The 21789-nt window shown below is 36.7% G+C and overlaps 1 protein-coding gene across 18 annotated transcripts in view; it reads left to right on the plus strand.

Annotated features, from left to right (window-relative positions):
• LDB3 (LIM domain binding 3) overlaps positions 1 to 21789 on the plus strand; it is a 129466-nt gene that overhangs the window by 100869 nt on the left and 6808 nt on the right. For 11 of the 18 annotated variants that reach the window (XM_054206918.1, XM_054206920.1, XM_054206919.1 and 8 more), the window contains 6 exons: positions 635 to 742; positions 6345 to 6392; positions 9412 to 9539; positions 16294 to 16594; positions 17791 to 17971; positions 20234 to 20354. In XM_054206918.1, the coding sequence (XP_054062893.1) occupies positions 635 to 742; positions 6345 to 6392; positions 9412 to 9539; positions 16294 to 16594; positions 17791 to 17971; positions 20234 to 20354 (887 nt within the window). The remainder of the gene's footprint in view (positions 1 to 634; positions 743 to 6344; positions 6393 to 9411; positions 9540 to 16293; positions 16595 to 17790; positions 17972 to 20233; positions 20355 to 21789) is intronic. The other 7 variants (XM_054206922.1, XM_054206928.1, XM_054206933.1 and 4 more) reach the window with 3 other exon arrangements.

A 21789-nucleotide genomic window follows, 5' to 3' on the forward strand; every position in this document is an offset into this window, starting at 1 on the left:
ACCTAACCACGACCTACCAGACTCCAGCGTTTTTATTTCAGTGCAAGAAAATCAATCATCCAGCTAGCAAAGGAGGCTTGAATAAGGTATTATTCTGTAATTCAGAACTGTGCTGTAAGGCACTTCCACATAAAATAATGACATGGTTTAAGTAATTTTTATCTCTCAGTTCAAACTGTAACATGAAGAAAATGGATTATCTAATATATGCTTCAAAAATAAATGCCTCTACTAAACTAATCGTGACAATGACTTGTGTTTCAAATAGGAGAATCTTTTGTCTGGTACTGCTTGCATATTAAAAAGCTTAGCTTGAATTCAGACTCAAACATCTTCAGATCTTGCAGATAAAAACACGTATTGTCGATAAAAGTCCTGTCCTGACATATTGTCTTTCTTAGTTATTGGTAGACTCTGGTTTTAAGATTTTTACATAATGTGTGCATTTTGTCTTGTGTTCTGTAGGAATGTTGTTGCAATTCTGTCAGTCTGCAGGTGTACGCTACAGAAAACCTGTTCCTGGTAACTATCCAGGAGTCCTCCTGTACATGAACTCCGACAAAGCTCGATTCTGATGTCACTATTTTTGTCCCTGTTAAATTATTTTGTCCATGCTTTCATGTGTCTTCTGCAGAGTGCTTGCAGCCCCCAGCTCTCTTTCACAGCCTAAGCCTTCCCATGGGTCCAAGAACATGTCCTTAGCAGCTTCCACCATTTCATCTGCTATCTCATCTCAGTCTAGGTATATCTGTAAAGCTCTCTTCTTTATCTTTTAACTTAATTTGGTTTTATTCTGTATTACTCTCTGATTTAAGGTTTTCAGCATCTTAAGAGATTGGCTTGGCAGAGACTATTGAAGAGCATGATGTGTTTAAAGGAATAGCCTTCTTGCTTATCTTTCACATTAAAACCAAGCTAGGAAACACCTAAGTTTTAGATTTAGGATATGTGACCAAAAGATCCTTTTGGAACAAAGGTATTTCAGGTGGTTGGTTTGTGCTGGTTTTGCCATCTTAAAATGAAAATATTTATCTAGTGACACTGGGTGAGAATGACAGACTTTTTTTTCCTTGGTGAAAACACAGGATCACAGGAATCACAGACCTTCTTTTATTGTGCTCTTAATCATGACTAATGAATGACCACTGATAAGGAAAGGTGGCATCTATCACTAGAAAGAGAGAATGTTGCTGTACTGCCTCACTGCTAAGCATTTTCATTGCTTTCATTAACACTTTGTCAAAACTAACAGAGGAGAAAGCAGTAGATTTTAAGATTCATCATCTGAACACAATCTTCAGAAATAATGAAAAACTGAATCAGCAATACATTTGAGATTACAATTATCCATGTCTCTCTTATCTTGATATAAAAAGGTAGTTAGGAATCACCCAAAGGTGATGTTTGAAATGAACAAAACACATGAGCTTGAAGGCTACACATCAAGAAGTATAATGATCTTTCTCAAGAGCATCATAGAGAACAGCAGTTAAGTGCTATGCACAGGTACATACTTGAAAGCATTTTGGTTGGCTTCACATCACTGAAACCAATGCAAAAATGAAACAGCTACAGAACAGAAGATCAGAAGAGTTCTGAATTTTAAGATGTAAGCATGGCTGTTTACAGCCATGGGAATTACACAGGGGATGCAATTCCCATATGGAGCTGATAAAACATAAGAAATAAAATTAACTACTGATGTAATTCTATTTATTTGAGTGGAAGTACACTGGTTTCAATTAAATTATGAAGTTGGCGAATGTCACCAGAATGTTACCAAGAACAGAAGGAAGAACAGATGCAAGGGTATTTACTGACACTTTATGTATGAACTTTCAAAACTCCAAAGTGATAAGTTATTTAGGGCATTCATTATTTGTGGGTATCCATCATAAAATACCTTAAGAGGACATAATTTTCACATTGTGAGAATCACAGAATCGTTTCGGTTGGAAAAGACGTTTAAGATCATTGAGTCCAACCATTAACCTAGCACTGCCAAGTCCACCACCAAACCGTGTCCCTCAGCACCACATCTACACATCTTTTAAACACCTTCAGGGATGGCAAACTCAGCCACTTCCCTGGGCAGCCTGTTCCAATGTTTGACAACCCTTTTGGTGAAGAATCTTTTCCTAATATGTAATCTAAACTTTCTCTGGCACAACTTAACGCCATTTCCTCTTCTCCTATTGCTTGTTCTTGGAGGAGTACTCGGTGCATTTCAGAAGTAATTCTTACACTGCTTTTTCATTCGATCCTGTGGTATGAGTAGGCTCTTAAATGTCACCAGTACTATTTCACCCACTGTCTGTTTTATTAACAAATCTCTTTTAGTCAGTTGGAATGATCACATACCTCTGTGAGAAGAGCGTCCTACATAGTTGTTGTAGGAGACAGCTAAAAGCCTCTTATAACCAGGGAAAGTCCCTTGCTTCCTAAGCATCAATAACTCTGCATATTTGAGCTTGATTAAATGCTGGCATGTAAAACCTTTTTATTTCTTCTGAGCTACAGAAAAGACTCAGTTTTAGTGTTTCTCTCAGTTGAGGACTGAAATGTATCTATCAGTCAGAACATGAAATTAAATTGAAGCCTTGGTGACTGCTCTGGCCAGACAAGGGACATCTATTCATGTTTCATCAGTCTATATCTTAGGACCCATATCAATCTTGCTATGAGAGGTATATTTTTACATATCTGCATAAGAGATTTCCTAATAGGTAATAATAGGTCTCTGAAGCCTGCCTGTAGTAGCAGTACTCTGTGTAATACTTTTTATTTCTGCATTATGTGCATATTTTATTGAGATTAGCATTGATGTCACAAAAGGCCTTAGTTTTTCCCCTTCAAGAAAAACAATCAGATAATGAAAGAATTTAATTTCATGAACAATTTTGGAGGAATACAGAAAGATAAAATCACAGATGCATTGCATACATCACTTTTAGGACTCCATTGGTAAAATCTTTACCAGATATATTTTTATTGCCCATCCAAGATTAGAAAGGCGTTTTTGCACTTGAGTGAAAAAAATGCTACTCATTGACAATTTCTTAGTATCTTGAATAGGAGGATATAAGGGCAGGGCTAAAGAACACATCACACTTTTAAAATGTAAAAACTACAAATTTTCCAGTTTTAAGAAATGGCTGTATTTCAGAAATAAAATTTCCTTTAGATTGTTTTGATTATTCTGTGAAGCTGTCTGACTAGATGAAGACAGACAGATTTGAATACTGAGAATACTGCTACTCAGGGGGGCCGTGTTGAGTTATAAGACTGTACTCGGAGCCATCTAAAAACTTCAGAAACCCTTAGGAACACGTGAATTGTAGCATTGTGAGCTTTTAAATCAGAGTTCTAAAAGTGGTAGATCTTTGGAAACCTTTTGGAGACAGACAGTTTAACATAATAAGGCTGCCCGAGTAGGCAGAAGGCATGTTTTCACAAAATGGTTAATGCATGCATACTTTTTTTTAACTGAAGGCTATTCATTTAAGAAGCTTATAATTCATTTGTATTAATCACAGAACTATGGATAGACCTTCTGAATCCCAAAATAGGCATTCTTCATATTCAATTATCACAGCTACATTGTTCAGGAATAGAGTATAACTTGGGACAGACTGACAACTGCTGGCATAGCTTTTGGTATAAGAATTAGATGCAGGTATCTTTTGTTATCTTTTTGGATAAATCTACTCTCCATAAAAGAGCTTTGTTTTCATTGCTGTCTTGGAAATGACAGTTAAGCAACAATTATGTATAATTTATATACAAACAGCTAATAAATTAGTATAAAGATAGCCATTATTTGCTGACACTACTTGCATGGCTATCTTGGAGCTAATATTTCTTGATGGAGCATTTATCTGTTACACTTTAATTTCACATTCCTTTAACAGGGAGAAGGGAAGCAGTGTGAGGCCTCGAAACTATAAATTCATTTGTAATTATGCATCAATATGGACTAACTGGTGTGAATCACAATTTTAATGAGTAATGAGGATAAAAAGATCACCTTGAGATATTAAAATATACTTCCAATTCAAATGTCTTTTATCTCCTGCATTAGCTTGACGTGGACCATTTTACCCTTTCCTGCCCCTTTGAAAGGAAGCAGGTTCTCTGGGGAGGCTATGTGTCTCCATTGTTGAAGGTTTTCAAGACACCACTGGATAAAACACTGAGCAACCTGGTCTGACCTCAGAGCTGGCCTTGCTTTGAGCGGAGGTTAGATGAGAGACCTCCCGAGGTCTCTTCCAACCTAAAAATCTATGAAAAACAACTGTCCATTTCAGAAAGCACTGCTTTAATCAGACTACTAAAACCTATTGCTCGCACCTGGCAATTATTAAGACAAATATATAAGATCTACAGCATATCAGCTTTATACAGTACTGCCCTAAAATCTTACTTGCCAATGGATGACACAGGTATCATGCTGACATATGCTTCAAGCTATCAGCAGGCAAATGTTATTCTCTTAGCTAATATCTCTCTCGGAAGTTCAGTAATTCAGCAAGCCTTGGGACATAAATCAGAAACTTGTAGGACCTGCAAAAAATTGATTCTCTGATAATTAGGTACAAGAAGCAAACTCTTTGTTTGTTTTGGAGGGCTGTGATGCCGCTGAAATAGGTTCTTTATCTTTGTGCACTACTTCCATGTTTGGTTTAAAAACTGTCATGTATTATAGCTAGTGTATTCAAACATAAGGGACTAAAACTGGCTTCTACAATAATTTATAATTCAAATTTTTGAGCATCATAGTTTTCATTTAGAAAGTGAGCAATGCATTAGCATGCCAAAATACAGACTTAAAAATCCAGTTTCAATTTGACATATACTATTGGAGCATTGCAGCATTTCATATAATTTTAGTTCAAAATAAAATATGGATGACCTTACTTACAACAGTATCCCCATCCTGTAAAACATGCTCAGGTAGAATGAGGCTGAGATTTTACCACCATTGTTCCAGTGTTTGTTGGGGTGGGTTTTTTTCCTTCTAGATACCTTAAAAAGGTCCACCAAGAAAATGCAGGAGGATTTCTTGATCAATGTCCTTAACTATTTAAATCTGATTTTCAACTTTGGTAGATCCAGTTCTATAGTGATTTTGCCTTTGTGAGCGAGGCCATGCGCATAACACGTAACACAAGTAAAATCTTTATAATGTTGCTAAAGAGGAATGTTAAAATCACTAATCCTTAAGTGATTGTGTTACTCTTACGTTTAAATCTGCAATGTTATCTTACTTTTTCACTTACAATCTTACTTGCAAAGAAGAAAGCATAGCAGGAGTGTTTTAAATAAGCTATGAAGCTCTTTATGCAATTGGCTATTCCATCTAGAGGGTAAAAGCAGGGCGACCAGTGAGACTCTGGGAATACAACAAGAGGAGAAACGACACAAAGAGTTGTGATTATATTCTGAAAGGAAGGTACGGCTTCTGTGATCCTAGGATTTTAATCCAAGTGCTGTGTCTGTGGTAAAGGGAAGGAAAACTCTTTTCCAGAAGCTAGGAAAATAACTGGCGTACGATAGGCTTCTGGTAATTCTGGCAAATGTGGGCTGTGCTCCTGTGGGATGCCATGTAGCCCTGCACTGCTCTGCATTTAGATGGGAGCTGTGTTTGTTCTGAATCCTCTTGTTTCTCATACACTGTCCAGGCTTTTAAGTACTTTCTGTTCTTACATAAATAAATCATTTTTGTTCTGAAATTATGCTGTTTCCCCAAGAAAAAAAATCTACCTAAGACTCTGTTTAGTAAATGAACAATAGAATGGTATTGCAAGGGAAAAGGTGAACTTGATGTCTTGATGTTGTTGCTTCAACTACTTCAAGCCTGTCCTTTCTGTGAGGTTGTCCTAGTTGCCTCACAAGCTAGGGAACTCAGGTGATCTTTGGACTTTGGTTCATTTTGAGGTTTGCTTTTAAGATCTGATGCAATGTAAGCTTATGATACTGACAAAAAGAAACTCATTTTTCTGTGCTAATACAAATAAATGGTGAATGTCAAAGCCAGCAGTTCAGTGGTTGAATTGGAATTCCACAACTAAAGAATGAGCAAAACTGGATTAAAATGATTTATGGAGCAATATACTCAGCTCATGTATTTATGTTATCATTATTCAGGTTTCACTATGATTCCTAGCTTAAATACGATAAGCAAAATGTAATGTAATACTGATCTTATGTGATTATAAATATGTACATGTTGTGTACTTTAGCACTTAAGAGCACCTTTTATTCATAAGGAAATTCACTGTAGGAAAAGATATGCCAATTTTCTTGGTAATTTTTTTTCAAATACAACATTTGTCTCATTTTAGTTTCAACCGGCATTCTTCCACCTCCATCAGCTACCAGTCAAAGAAGAGGTATAAAAATGTTTTGTGCAGCTACTCTACCTTAAAAGCACGTAACAAATCCGTTTATTGCTGCTAGTAGGCATCTAGTGAAGTATTAACATAAAAATGATCTGCTTAGAAATATTTACTCTTTCTTTTTCTGACAACTAATAGTTATCAGAGCCGGTATTTAATTCGCTGCCTGTCACATGCCATTGGTTGCTACAGATAAATTCAGTTAGGGTGCTTTCACTGCTTTTCAAGATGCCATTGCTTCCTGTTCCATTAAAGCATCTTTGATCCTTAGTACATCTTTTTCTTTTCTCTTTTCTTTTCTTTTCTTTTCTTTTCTTTTCTTTTCTTTTCTTTTCTTTTCTTTTCTTTTCTTTTCTTTTCTTTTCTTTTCTTTTCTCTTTTCTTTTCTCTTTTCTTTTCTCTTTTCTTTTCTTTTCTTTTCTTTTCTTTTCTTTTCTTTTCTTTTCTTTTCTTTTCTTTTCTTTTCTTTTCTTTTCTTTTCTTTTCTTTTCTTTTCTTTTCTTTTCTTTTCTTTTCTTTTCTTTTTTCTCTTCTCTTCTCTTCTCTTCTTTTCTCTTTTCTCTTTTCTCTTTTTTCTTTTCTTTCTCTTTTCTCTTTTCTTTTCTTTCTCCTTTCTTCCTTTCTTCCTTTCATTTTTTGGGTTTTTTTTCTTTCTTTTAATCACATGCCACTTCCTTTTCTTCAGCAGAAATTCTGATAAATCTTTTAACTTCACTAAAACACTTAATGATGCAGCGTAACACTTTATTTCTCTTTGACAAGTCTTTTTATCTTCCTTTTATTTAATATGCATCACACACTTATAAAAGAGTTCAGTAGTTGACTTCTTTTAATTTTGCCATGATTTTGGTACTACTATGAATACATTTTTTGTGTATGTGTTGGTTTTGGGGTTTTCAACTTCATTTCCTGAACATACAAAGAAATCTAGTGACATGGTTTTATCATGCTGGTAACCTTGGGAAACACTTGAATTTTGAATAACCATTTTTCTTCATGACAGTCTAAGTATCACTAATCTGCCTCAGAACTTCTTTATGTATTTTGTGCGTTAAGAGAGCTTCAAATGAATCTTTCTACCAATGGACCTGCACATCTGGGACTAGACTTTCGTGAGTGTATGCCAGTTTCAGATTAAGGCACATGATTTAAAAACTTTTAATCCACATTGTAAACATTGATCACTGGTCCTGTAAAGGTAAGTATGTTTTACTGGTTTTCTGTCTAGTTTACCGCAAATAGTAGATTTTTGAAACAAGGAAAAGTTTTTTGACAGTGCGTATTTAGTTAAAGGCATTTTGAAAGCTGTATGTGAAGCCAGTGTACCTGAAGCGTACATCTTCCTGTTTCTGTTACAGTAGGAGCAATGGTCCTCTGTTCAGTGACCCTGAGTACAGCATGTTCTTATGCACTACAGATGAGGAGGTATCAATAGGAAATAGATGACAAGAAAGTAAAAGTCTTACTGTGCTTAGAACAGCCTTGGCAGTTACAAAATGACAGCACAGTTCACAACAGCATTTGCAGTGAATACAAACTCACTAAAATAGGTTATCTTGGGTCCTGTTCAGTCATGGTACAGTGGAGCCCTACGCCCTAGACTAGGTACAGAAATAATGAGCTATAGTCATTGTAGCAATAGCTATGTTTCTAGGTCAAACTAAATAGACAAAATAAATTAGCCTGAGGCAGCAATGCTATGCAAACTACATCTATAATATAAGCACTGTCAGAGTAGCAAAATGCTATGTTGTAAGGATAGGTTTATTTTGTTCAAAATTAAAAATCAAAAGTTTAAATTTGTCAGAGTGTTATTTACCTGTACTGGAAGGAATGTGCTGGGTTTGCCATATGTAAAAATTATAACACGTTCTGTCCTGATGCATCTATTTCCACTGTTAAAGAAAGTACAACTCAAGATGGACTGATAGTCTGTCAAAGCTGGATGCTTTTTTTTCTTATGCTGACAAATGTTTTCCTATAGACAAAAGCCACTATGTAAATAACTCCTAAATTGTCAGCACAAATGGATAGGGACCTGGTTCATACAGATAGTGAAACTGAAAAAGAAAGGAAAACTGTTTTCAGGGTAAGAATGATGTTCAATAGTAAATGGTTTTTATTACTGCACGCATCTCTGTACCTGTTGCTTCCCTTCCTTGTACTTCTTTATTCTCTGTTGCTTTGTTTGTAATGCTCTTTTAGTGGTCTCTGAAGCAAAGTCACTACAAATAGAATCATCCTAAGTAACAGGCAAATAGAAGAGGCATATATTTCAAAATGTTACTATAATCAAACTGAGAATCACCATCCAAGCCATGAAATAGAGAAAAACTATTTCTTATTGATGTTTGGAACCCTGAACAAATGTTTTTAATCTAGGAATGCAGAAATCGCATCGTAATATTGCATATCAGATGCTTTTGGGTTAGCTGCATCTGAACATTAGAAAAATTAATGTAAATTGTGGTTTGAGTCTAAATAGGGAAAAAGAGTTAGTTTCAGAAATGCTTTTTAAAGGTCACTACAATCTTTGAAAAGAGTACAATGCTTATAAACAGTAGTTAGTATTTGTAGTAGTAGTAATTATGCTGAGCCAGTATCTTTTTGAGTCAACGAGATATCCCTCATTAATTTATCTTAGACAAGAACAGGCCTATTTGTTTGTAGAGGGACAGCAAACTCAAACTTTCTGTTCATGTTCCTTAAGTCTGAGCCCTTCTTAAACTGAGAGTTCCTTTAATAAATTGGTCATATTCCTTCAGTAAGCTATTTTCTGTGACAAGAGCAAGTTGGCATTATTTAAAAATCCTTATTCAGCTAATTTTTCTTTCTGAAGAATTGTCCGAGCCTTTCTTAGCAATGATAAAGACTAATGAATCTCACAATGTTCTCTCTGTAGCTCTCAAGGACAGTTCCTCTTGGAGTGCTTTGGAAGCTGCCAGATCTGTTATTTCATAATCAGTAACTTTTGCTGTTCATAAAGTTTCTCATACCTTCATTTTGCTTTTAGAAATGCAAACCAGCCATATACACCAATGCCAGTTTCTGGAAGCTACGGTGAAAGTCCTGCTGCTTCTGCTACTTCAAAACCAAGAGTTGTTACTACTGCCAGCATAAAGCCCTCTGTCTACCAGCCAGGTAAGATGACTTTAAAGTACTGAAAGTATTCAGAACACAAAGGCACATGCACTTCTTTTAGAAAAAGAAAATGCAAAGAATGCACACTTTGCAATAGGACACACACACAGTAGGAAAGATTTATATACAGGGAACCAAATGCTGCTAGTTGCTAGTTTTGCTTCAGCTTATCTGAAGATCGAAGATTATGTTGTGTTTGTATTCTGCTTCGGAGTGAAAATGTAGAACAAATGGAGGAAAAATAATAAAATCAAGGGAGAAGTCTGTAATAAAAAATAAGTAGCCTGATTTTTCAGAAGAAACACATTTGGAAAATAAACCAGCACGCCTAATTAGGAGCCCAATGACACTTCAGAATTGATAAAATAGCTTAAGAATGCACAACTCAGGAAGGAGATAAACTAAGTGAAGGTGCTTGATTAGGATATATTTGCAGAATAGGTAAGGCCATATATTGAACTCCTCAAAGTTGGGCTTATATTTGAAATAAAGAATGACGTATTAAAGTACTTCATAATGCTATGCTTCCATTTCCCACAGATCCAGTTAGTGAAGGAATATATTTGATTATTCATTCATGTGGAAAATATGCTCCTTGATGTTATTTAAATTCCCTTTGTATTAATGTGTTACAAATGGAATGAATTTCTAAAACCATTGATGACCAAAATGTGAACCTTCAAAATGAACAAATTAAATGAAGCAGCAATATAAGTCTAAATGCAGTTCTGTTTCAAATTAAGCTTGTTCTGATCTTAGCAAGAGAATTAAAAAGTTGATTTATATCTTGACAGTCAAGTAAATATGAAAAGGCCAAGAATTCTAACAATCTTAAACTCTGTCTTTTGTAATGCTCTATCTCTGGATCTACTGAAATAAAACCAATGCAGAAATTTTACTTAGACATAAAGCAGACATACAGATCAATCGATTGACCTTTATATTTGAGCTATAAAGGTGGAAAAAGCCAGTTCAGAGCTCTTATGAGCTATCTAAGGGTCTCAAAGTAAATAAAGGTTTCAGCTTCTCCTTATTTGCTTTTGGTTAAGTGTGTCAGTACATACCATGTTCTCACTGAAGGCAAATGTTGTTATTTTTGTCTTGCAAAAGAAGGAAAGATGAAGACAGAGGATTTATTTCCATAATGCAAAACAGAGCAAACTGTGGCAAGTAAAAATAACTCCTAAATACACTGATTGATACTAAGCTCCATGCTCATTTGGAGGAATTATAAACTCCAGTTCTGAATATACAAACCTGCCACAGAAATAAATCTGTAGCTAAATCCAATTAGTAGCTGTATCTGTTAAAGAAAAAGCTAGCTGTTGAATTGGACTCGGAATAAGAGGCAATGCTTTTGTTTACTCCTGTGATGGGCATCTTCTTTGTAATTCCTTATATTGCTGTGTTTGAGCCCTCTTGCCTCCCAATAAAGGCTTAAAATACACAGTATGGAAACTATGTTCTGTGTCACTATGTATAAAACAAACTTACTTCAGCTGCATATATTGTCTGCCTGTGTGTGGAAAATTCTTATTTTGCAGGCACTGCAAGGATATAATGTACTCTAGAGAACAGGAGAAAATTCAGAATAATATCTAATCAGATAAATGACACAGACAAAATTAAATCAGCATTGAAGTCGGCAGAGAAAGAAACAGAAATTGTTTGAATTGTTTAGGATTCTGAAATATCCCATAAAGGATTCTAAAATACCTTCATAATTGAACCCCAGAGTGACTCAGGGACAAAAGAGATTACAGACCGATTTTATTGAAGATATTTGGGGTTTGTTTTGGAACTTTTTATGTATTTTATGTATTTGACGTAGTAGCACTTCATACTGGTTTGTGAACATGAGGTGGCCCTGGAGATAGTTACAGTTGTAGTCCTGAGCAAATGGGAAATTGTCTTTTGGGAAGAAATAGAGGAAATGGCATTTCCTGTGACAGATTGGAAAGATCAATAGTACTTTGAAACAAACCATAAAGACAGTTAGAAAACCTCCTCACCCAACTTCGTCAATGCATATAAATTCCGTCCTGCAGTGTAAAATGCAACCTCAGTCTGAGAGAACCAGCTATTCTCAGATGTTGACATAAGAAATCAAAAAATCCAGATTTTTCTTCCGATCTAAATGCAACCTCAGGCTTTTGCAACAACTCTACTCTCACTTTAGTAAATAATTTCTTACACTTCTATTTTTGTAAATCCACTATGTGAAAAGGCCAAAGTAGTGCAGATCACTATAAGGATTTGCAATGTAGAATTTAGAAGAGGAATGTCTTTATGCTAGCCCTCAGTGTTAATGGGAATGAGATGACTTGCTTCCCCTAAAAATGGCGGGTGTTTTAATCTGGAAGTAGCTGGCCCACAACAGCCTCATACATGGAATATCCATACAGCCAAATCAATCACTAAAATGGTTTTCAAGACTATTTTAATCTGTCTTAGATTAAAAAAAATAATGGGGCCAAACCTTTTTTACACTGAAACCAATCTCAAAATGAAACTGCAGTGTTGAGTATCTGGCTCAGATGGGAGTAATCAGTAAGTCTACACTTTAAAGCAAAGAAAGAATACTACTTTGACTAACTTAACTCTCGTGGGAATTTTCTGCTGCTAAAAATCTTTGTTTTCTTTCTATAGGGAAAGCTGTGAACTCTGAAATCTTTTCCCTTCTTTGTCCCATTAATTTCATAATCCGTTTTTAAAAGGAACATAGACTTCTTTTCTGAACAAGGTCCACTAGATGGCAGAAAATACTTGTGTATTCCTTTCTTGTAGGTTTTCCCAGACTACAATAGTGCTTTCATATATTCCAAGCAACTCAAACACCAGTTTTATACTATGAAGTAACACGATACCTAAAAGTAAAAAAGCAGATCTTTCCTTTCATATCTGTAAGTCCAATCAGGACTACTTGTGTATGTAAAAGTGCTCAAGTGTAAAGGCCTGATCCACTCTTTTAGAAATTGGTAAAGATTCCCAGAGACTTCAATGAACTTCTTCCTGAATCCTAAGCACCTTCAATACTAAAACAGCAGGTTACGTACCACCTTTCACTTTAAATTCTTCTGAATAAGAATAGCGTCTTCTTATAAAGGACTCGTTGCATTATCTGCTTTGTCAGAGAATCACCGAATGATAGGGGTTGGAAGGGACCTCTGGAGATCATCTAGTCCAACCTCCCTGCCAGAACGAGTTCCCCTAGAGCAGGTTGCACAGGAATGCATCCAGGCGGGTTTTGAATGTCTCCAGAGATGGAGACTCCATGACCTCTCTGGGCAGCCTGTTCCGGTGCTCTGCCACCCTCAAAGTAAAGAAGTTCCTCCTCATGTTTAGGTGGAACTTCCTATGTTCAAGTTTGTGCCTGTTACCTCTTGTCCTATCGCTGGGCAGCCGTCTTTTTTCCAGACTAAAAAGACCCCGGTCCCTCAGCCTTTCTTCATAAGAGAGGTGTTCTAGTCATCTTTGTAGCCCTTTGCTGGACTCTCTCCAGTAGTTCCCTGGCCTTCTTGAACTGGGGAGCCCAGAACTGGACAGAGTACTCCAGATGCGGCCTCACCAAGGCAGAGTAGAGGGGGAGGATAATCTGTCTATCATCTACTATATACTGGAACAGTATATAGGAAATTTTGGGCTTCAAGGATGTGGCCACTAAGTGTAGAACAAGCCAAATCAGTTGTGATTATCAATGACATTTGTTACTGGAAAAATATTACAAAGAATAACAATTATGTGTTCCCCTAACAAAGGAAAAGAAAAAAGGAAAATTGTTTTCACAGTGTGAGCTAGTATGTAAGACTAAAGCATTTGAGACTATACGAATCTTGACCTTACTAAATGAATATTGGTAACACGCCTATTTTTTCTGGAGGGAAAATATCCATTGACCATAAATGAAGAGCTGATGGAGAGAATTCCGAATTTCCCAGAAGCAAGGAATTGGTTTGTTCCTATGGCTGTTGAGAGACCTCTTCTCCTGCCACTCTCTCAGGATAACAGTCCCATTCTTTCTCTTCTACATTAAGAGAGTCTGAGGGCTGAGAGAAACAAGGTGATAGGGGGTTGGTTACCAAGTTATTCATTCATTTTTGAACAGTTAAGGGTCAGTTCTTACCATACTGGTATTTCGAGAATCTATTCTCTGATATACTGAATCTTAGTACTTTTTACCAGCGAACAGCACCTTTTATCTGCTGCATGTATGTTGGAGGACTTTGAAATATGTAAACATGCACAGTGAATTTGTATGACAGTAGCTACTAAGACAAGAGAGTTGTTCATATAAGCTTAGGGATATAGCTATGAGATAACAAGATAATAATTCCCTCTTAATAGATAAAATCTCAGCGAAACCTTTCTAATACGTTGCAATGACACTACTTTAAATCAATAGTAATTCCTGCCTGTTTACAGGGGGAAAATATGTTGTAATAAATCCAGCCTGTAAAATTAAATGATAATGGCTGAAAAGAGAACTCAGAGCAGTTGCAAACACCCAACATTTTTCATTTTGCATTACTTCCCCTGGTATCTTCTTTCAGCAACCGGAAAAAAATATATTTTGCTGCTTTATTTTACCATGGCAAGTAGAAAAGGTAGACAATGAAAGACAGAGACCCTTCCCTAGTGTCTATCCTTCAGAAGAGTCTAGATTAATCTGAACCCAGATAAATCATATGCTGCCTACATTCACTGGAATAAACAAACTGGAAAAATAAAACACTGACATTGTGAGATTAAGGAAGAAAAAGTGAAAAACTAAGAGCTGTAAAAGTGAAAAACTAAAAGATCGTAAGCTGAATTTACTAAAGACAATCATAGAAAAAGACATCCTAAAAATAGTACCTGCACTGCATTTGTTCTTCACTTCTGGAACTCTGGGTTTGAATATCTGACCATTTTGTTAGGCCCTCTGTGGGATACACTGCTGTACTTCACATGAACAAGAATTGGCTCTTGGGGGAGGGAGAATCCTTTCACAAAACTAAGTGAGCTAGAAGTCACCTTATTTAATTAGAGAGCCTCATAGGTGGGAGCCTTTTGAACTTGCCAATTAGAGATGAAATATTGCCTTCTAATTTTGCCTAGCTTAATACCGTAATACATAAATAGCAACAGCCTCAGGGTTTAAAGAGATTGCATATAAACTCTCTGTTCTGAAATCTTTAAACACTGTTTACCATTCCCAAGTTTAAAAAAAAAAAAAAAAAAAAGAAAAAGAAGCCTCAAGCTAAGGTGGGATACAGTTTTATGAAACAGAAACTTTGTTGATGCTGTAGCATAAGAAAGTTTTATCAAGAAGATGCATTAGATTCAACTCTGAACTCAATAAAAAGAAGCAAATCAGAGATCACTAGAGTGATCACGGTGGATTGATATATATGCAATTTAAGCACCTGCAATTGCCAATAATCAGTGTATGCTATTCTATGTGGCAGCATGTGGGCTAAGGGAGGAGTGCTGAGTAGAACATAATCTTCTCACCACTTAATTATCCAGAAAGATACAGAACCCTCTTCTTGGTTGAAATACCTTTCTGCCTGCAAGCCCCTTAAAACTGTAAATGTTGTATTTGGTCACTGGAACCTACTATGCAGAGTGTTTGCCTAGACTGCAGAAGAACTGAATTCTCTTCCCAAATCTGTGCTCTCATTTGGGCCAAGCACTTCAACTCTCCAAGCTTCTGTTCCTCCTCACACAAACCAACAATCATTCACTTTGTTTTCCTTGCAAAGGAAAAACTGCTATTAGTGCTCCTGTACTTGGCAAAGCGAGGCAGTTTCTTGGGCAGTGACTTCAGTCCTATACAATGCAAGATCTCACGTTTTGAAAAGAGCAGGGTAATGGGAAAACTTGTTGGTATGCGCAGGCTCTAGCTTCTGCTTATTTTTATGTGATAAAGCTCCACCCAAGATTAGAGTCTGGTGCATACAAACACAGAGGCAGTCCGCACTGAAGATTTTATATGATAGTCAAAGGGCGGAAGAAAGGAAGTATAATATTTCTACTTTATACACGGGAACTGAGGCACAGAGATACTATGCTTTGCTAGAAGTTATACAGGAAGTCTGTGGCAGAGCCAAGAACTGAACTGAGATCACTCATAACCGCAAGCCTGGCCTTCTTCTAAGTGCTGTTGGCTTTGTCTTGCTGGTCATGTGAGCTGAACTGGCTCCCTCAATATTGCTTCCAGTGCTCTCTATCTCTGCGTTCCCTGTGTGAGCCTGTTTTTCTTCAGAAACCTAGGAGTAAAACCTACAAATGATAGATAACAGTGACATTTGTGGAAAATGCTGCATTTTAACGAATGTAATGAGATAAAAATTTAAGCATACCTTATTGAAATTATGGGGAATTCCATCTAAAGCTTTATTACATGAATCTGGCCTTTCTATTTTTGACCTTAAGTAGATTATGTGGCAGTCTGAAATTATCACAGAATTGTCATATCCATTCCTACTAGAAACTGAAGAGATGCCCTTGAAAATGGTCTCCATAAAATCTGTAAAAGCCAGTAGGCAATGACTTCTGTAATGCACGTGGATTAAAAGTCAGTGATTGTGCTGATATCCTTGGCTTCAGTCCAGAGTTAATGAGCAATAATGGGACAGACCATAATTAAGTGTCATCTGAAGCTTTTATTTTTTGTGTGTCGTGGAGTACCCTTTGGTAAGTGTTGCTGTATTGCCATCAGAAGAAAAGACTTTAAAATACTTCTTGGTTTCTTTTGGGATACTTAAAACAGCACCAGCACCAGTTCATTCCTACACGCCTGCCAACGCTGAGCCTGCAAGTCGCCCTCCCTGGGTAACAGATGACTCCTTTTCCCAGAAATTTGCACCTGGAAAAACCACCACCACTGTCACAAAGAACATCCTACCAAGAGGTGCTTCAGTACCATCTCCTGCCTCAACATCTGCTTACCCATCTCCAGTTTCAACTTCTTCACAGGCTCCTGCAATAGCCCGGGGAACAGTTCAGAGGGCTGAGCGTTTTCCAGCTAGCAGCCGAACTCCTCTCTGTGGGCACTGTAACAGCATAATTCGGTAAGGTCATGAGGTTTTGAAGAGGGATGATGGAGAAAAAAGATATCAGAGAGACTGGTTATTGTACATTAATATACAGTACCAGAGCCTAAGACTCAGTTAAATTACCCAGCAGGGATTTCTGTTGTCTGCTTCATTAATTTAACATTTCCAGAGCTCATCTTGCTATTGTGTGGTTCACTTTTTATCACTGCAAAGTTATACATGCTAATTGTTTGTTTCTTGGATGCTGTGGCAAATCACTGTTTGTTTTTTAAACAAGTCACTGGTCCTAAGGTACCCCTTGAAGGAGGTATGTACAACGTCATTGGAAGAGTTGGGGGAGTGGGGGGAGGATTATGGAGAGAAAAGGAACGAGACATCATTTTGGAACAGCAGCCAAATGTAATTGTTGCCTTTGTGTCTGGAGAAAGATAATGCCTACACTCTATTACCAGTGATTCATAGCATGCCTCTCCCAATTCATTCTGCTGGACCGGTGCCCATTGTTAACCAACTTTAAGTAATCCATGTTTAATGACAGTCTCCCCCACTAAAAGGAGCTAGTTTGGTGATATGAAACTGCTGATTATTGCCCTTTGTATACTCTGAAACTGAGGGACTCCAGTAATAATCACTATATCTAATTACAATCAAGAGTAAATCACCAAAACTAATTTAATGTGTCTTGCATATAATCAAACAGCAAGTTGTCACCTGATAGTCTGACATTTCTACAACATGTCGCATGCAGTGCTCTCTCAAATGAAAAGAAGGCAGGAGACTTTAGGAGCTATTGTGAGGTGTGGATGTGTAGGTTTGAAAATTTGTCTGCTTTTTCATGCTTTCAAATAGTAGCATTATATTCTGTGTTACAAGCTGTAGCCTTTTCCTGTTGTCTTTGCAGCCATTTACGAAGATCACTTATAGCTATGCTGATATGAAAACAACTGATGATTTTTCCAACAGTTGTCTGTAAATCCAATGTAGATGACTAAACAGTAATGAAATATTTTAACCAATTGGCAAAGTGTTTGAATAATGATCTTGAAAAAGACCATTTCTTTTCAGGCTTCTGGATCTTATTTTAATATGCACCTTCATGATTCAACTAGAATGCTTGTTATACACGTATGTGGCATCTAACAAAGTGGGTTTGTAATCAGGGTCGTTCAGTCTTTTTGCAATACAAATAAAATAATTATGATTGTTTACAGGGGTCCTTTCCTGGTAGCCATGGGTCGCTCTTGGCACCCAGAAGAATTCAATTGTGCTTACTGCAAGACATCCTTGGCTGATATGTGCTTTGTGGAAGAGCAGAATAGTGTGTACTGTGAACGCTGTTATGAACAGTTCTTTGCACCAACCTGTGCCAGATGCCACACTAAGATCATGGGGGTAAGACAACAAGCTTAACCCTTTCTCCAACTGCGTGGTTCACTGAAACAGTGAAATAGTTTAGACTGTAAGCAATGAATGTAGATATTTAATTATTTCCCCCATTTAAATAATAATTTCCCAGCCTATTGATTATTTCTGAATGAGAAACATTTTATTGTATAATAATTTTTGTCTATCCTAAATCTTGGATATTTCTGTACCTTATTCAGCTCATAGACAGAATATGTAATACAATTACCATCTCACTGATTGTGAAATAAGTAACACTTTCTGGATAGTTCTTCACTATCTGATACACACTATGTTACTTTTTATCTATCTTGTCCTTATATTCATAGTAAGAATGGGTTGGTTTTTGTTTCAACCCGAGAATGGGTTGAACTGGGTTGTTTTTTTCTTATACAGGACTTAGTCTAAATTTCAATGAAGTCAGTGATCTTGGTAAGAGCCCATTGCTCTTGCTGCACCTCACTGGCAGCTAGCAACACAGCTGTCAAGAGGAATTCTGCTGGCTTCTTATAGTTAAGAAAATACAGAATAAATACAAAGATCTGAATTGCAGAAAGGCAAAAATAGATGCCACTTTTGTCTTAATATACTCATGCTTAGGTACAAGTAAATTTGTTCTACATATACCTTAGATGGTGATGAGGTTGGAATACCGTAAGATAATTTTAGCAGTGTATTTATGCATGTAGTTACAGTGAATATATGACATGATTCTCTTAAATGAGGAAGCAAGGAGTACCACACTGGTTTTTCACTGCTTAGCTGTCACCTTTAGACCTCTGTCTAAATGATGGCATTGACAGACTAGATGGTTTTCTCTGCAATTGCCAATTAGGGATGGCAGCATCAGAAATCTGGTGAAGCTCTGGCTCCAACGAAGTCTTGTTTGCTACTGCAGCAGTAGCAGTAATTTTACAACAGAGTACTGACTTAACTTACCTAATTAATGCTGGCACAAATCAGTTCCCCATTATGGATTTTCATCAGGAAAATAGCAAAGATGCCAGCTGCCTCTATTTATATTAATAAGATTTCTCAATCTGTTTTTTGCCTCTTAGCTCAGTGAGGTTCATAAATGGATCCAAGCCTATTTATCAGTGATAGCTGTTTTGCAAACAGTAACAGAAGTTAATGAATCTCAAATGGTGATTCTCTAATGAGATATATGGCAAACATAAATTAGACTATTTTGTCTATTCATTGGATTGAAAGGATGGATGAGGACTTCAATCTCTTTTGTCATAGTCATGGAGATTAAAAATAATCTTTAAAAGACAATCAGAGTCTACATATATAATTGGAAGCAACATAAAATAGGATCTAGATTCTCAGCTGGTGTAAATCACTGCTGTTTCGCTGAAGTTAACAAAGTTAAATTAATTTACAAGTTATGCAGCTGGCCCTTTGAAATCTGAACTGTTTGACAGAGATACATTGTCATACATCATCTTGGGCACAAGATTGACAAATTAGCAGGTAACCGTGTATCAGAGCTCAGTACAGCAGCTTTTGGACTTGGAGGACTTCTGTATGACAAGATAACAATGAAGCAGTAATAGAGATTGCTCCATACTGGATAGAAGAAAGAAGCTGATAAAATCTGGATACTCGGTTCAAGAGAACATCAGTTGCACAGAATCGGGGTTTTTTTGTGATAAATACACGGCTTAGGAACAGGCACACAGACTCACATAAGTTAAAATCTAAGAACCGTTTTTTTTTTGGTTTTTTTTGATTTTCACATATAGTTTATGAAGTGTTCTTGTGAGAAGCTTGAAGAAATTAGTACATAATCTAAGTTGTTTTGAAACATCAGACTTAAATCACTTATCCCCTGCATGCGTTTCTTGGTCTTAGAAAGAAAATTACTCTTTGAAATTTATTTAACAAATCATACTCTTGCATTGAAGAGTTCATACCAGTCACGTCACAACAAAGGAAAAAATAATCAGAATCTTTGTGCAGAATCTCTCCTGCAACAGCGACTGGGCATGTTGATACAACAGCTGTCTGAACTATGTTGTTTCATTTTGGCAAAATACATTGTTCTAGAAAGTTTGCAGTCCTATTCCCTCTTTCTCTCCAAAGGACCTCAATTTCTGTCATATTTCTTTCTTCTGAGGAGGGGAATTGGCTGATACAAAAGGGAAAAATATAGAGCATCTCTGCCTTGTATTTTTCTCCAGTAGGTAGTTGCAGGGCATGCTATTCTGCTGGATATTTTTGTTTGTTTGTTTGTTTGTTTTACAGGAAGTGATGCATGCCCTAAGACAGACTTGGCACACAAGTTGCTTTGTCTGTGCTGCTTGTAAGATGCCGTTTGGGAATAGCCTCTTTCACATGGAGGATGGGGAACCTTACTGTGAGAAAGGTATGGCAATCTGGACATTTCTGCTTAGTAATCATGTTGTATGGAAGCAAAATAAGAATAAACCAGATGATGAACAAAATGAAATGTTACCCATCCAGCATGGATTTTGTTTCCACTTTCTGCATATACAGGTGTTTCCCTCTCTGTATTTTTCTCCACTTTATATGATTGACTGGCAGAGTGCTGGTCTTTTGCCTCTATGTCCCAGAATGCCTTACTTCATTTCTCTCCCTTACATATTACAATACTGACCTTCCATTTCTCTCCCTACACTTTTTTTTTTGCCTGTCCCCCTCACTTCCCTGGTAGATTCTGCTCGCTAGAAATCTACATGTTATGGGGTGAAAAATTCTTCTTCTAGGGTTCTGGTAGGGCTTTTATACAGTATGTGTGGGTGGCTGCCCACATTCTCTTTACTCAGTTGCTTGAATTATGACCTCTGATACTGCTACTTCACCCTAAAACTGATCGACCAACATATATGAAAAGATAGCTCTGGTCAGATGTGCAACACATGGTAGTGACGATTTGTTTTCTGAGTGCTGCAACAAATGAGCTGTTTCTTGCCAACTAAGAAAGGAAAAGGCCAGCTTTTCCTAAACTAGGGGAAGGGTAATATGGTTTAATAAATGGTGCTTGCCATGCAAATGAGTTGCCTGACATGCTTAGGAAGCAGGTTAAGGTTTAAGTGGTATTCCCTCTGTTAGCCTTGCCTTGTCCATTTAATGAGCTTCTGGCCTACTTCTCTCTGGAGATTCCTTCCTTATGGTTGCACAAATCAAATTTTAAAAATCAGATGAAAAATCACTAGGAATCCTAGTGAAGAATGAAAACCATACAGCATGACTGACTTGGCACCTACCTTTTAAAATTGGAGGTTTTGTCATAACCTGTAATGACTCATGAATTCCATATCCTTATAATTTCTGCTAAGCATTTTCAATGTCAAGTCTTTCCAAATTGCACTTGATAATCAAAGTAAACATGTAGTAATCAGCCAGTATGGAGTTTCCATAATACTCTCTCTTAATGCAGACAGAAGATAAATACAGTCATGGAAACTTAAACTATGCTTTTATACCACCCTTACAGTAACACTCACTTGCCATTAGATTGTGTTTTGTATGGCCATATTTGTCCTTATGAATAGATTCTAGATACATTAAAGCTAATTTAAAACTAATGTGAGAAATAAAACTTCAAATTTCATTGATTTTTTGTTTGTTTTCTATGTTTGTAATGACAACTGTTGTGCTGACATGGAGTTTTGCACCAAGTTTGTATTTAAATAATGAAAGAAAAGAAGCAAATTTCAGTGTGAGTGTTTCAGTGAATGTAGTGGGAAACTGAGAAAAAACAATGCAAAAATTCATCCTCTGGAAACTGAGTATTTGTCTTGGAGTTAATACAATTATGTTAAGAGTTTGTTCTAAGT

This window comes from Rissa tridactyla, chromosome 6 (assembly GCF_028500815.1).
Source record: "Rissa tridactyla isolate bRisTri1 chromosome 6, bRisTri1.patW.cur.20221130, whole genome shotgun sequence".
Lineage (NCBI taxonomy): Eukaryota > Metazoa > Chordata > Aves > Charadriiformes > Laridae > Rissa > Rissa tridactyla.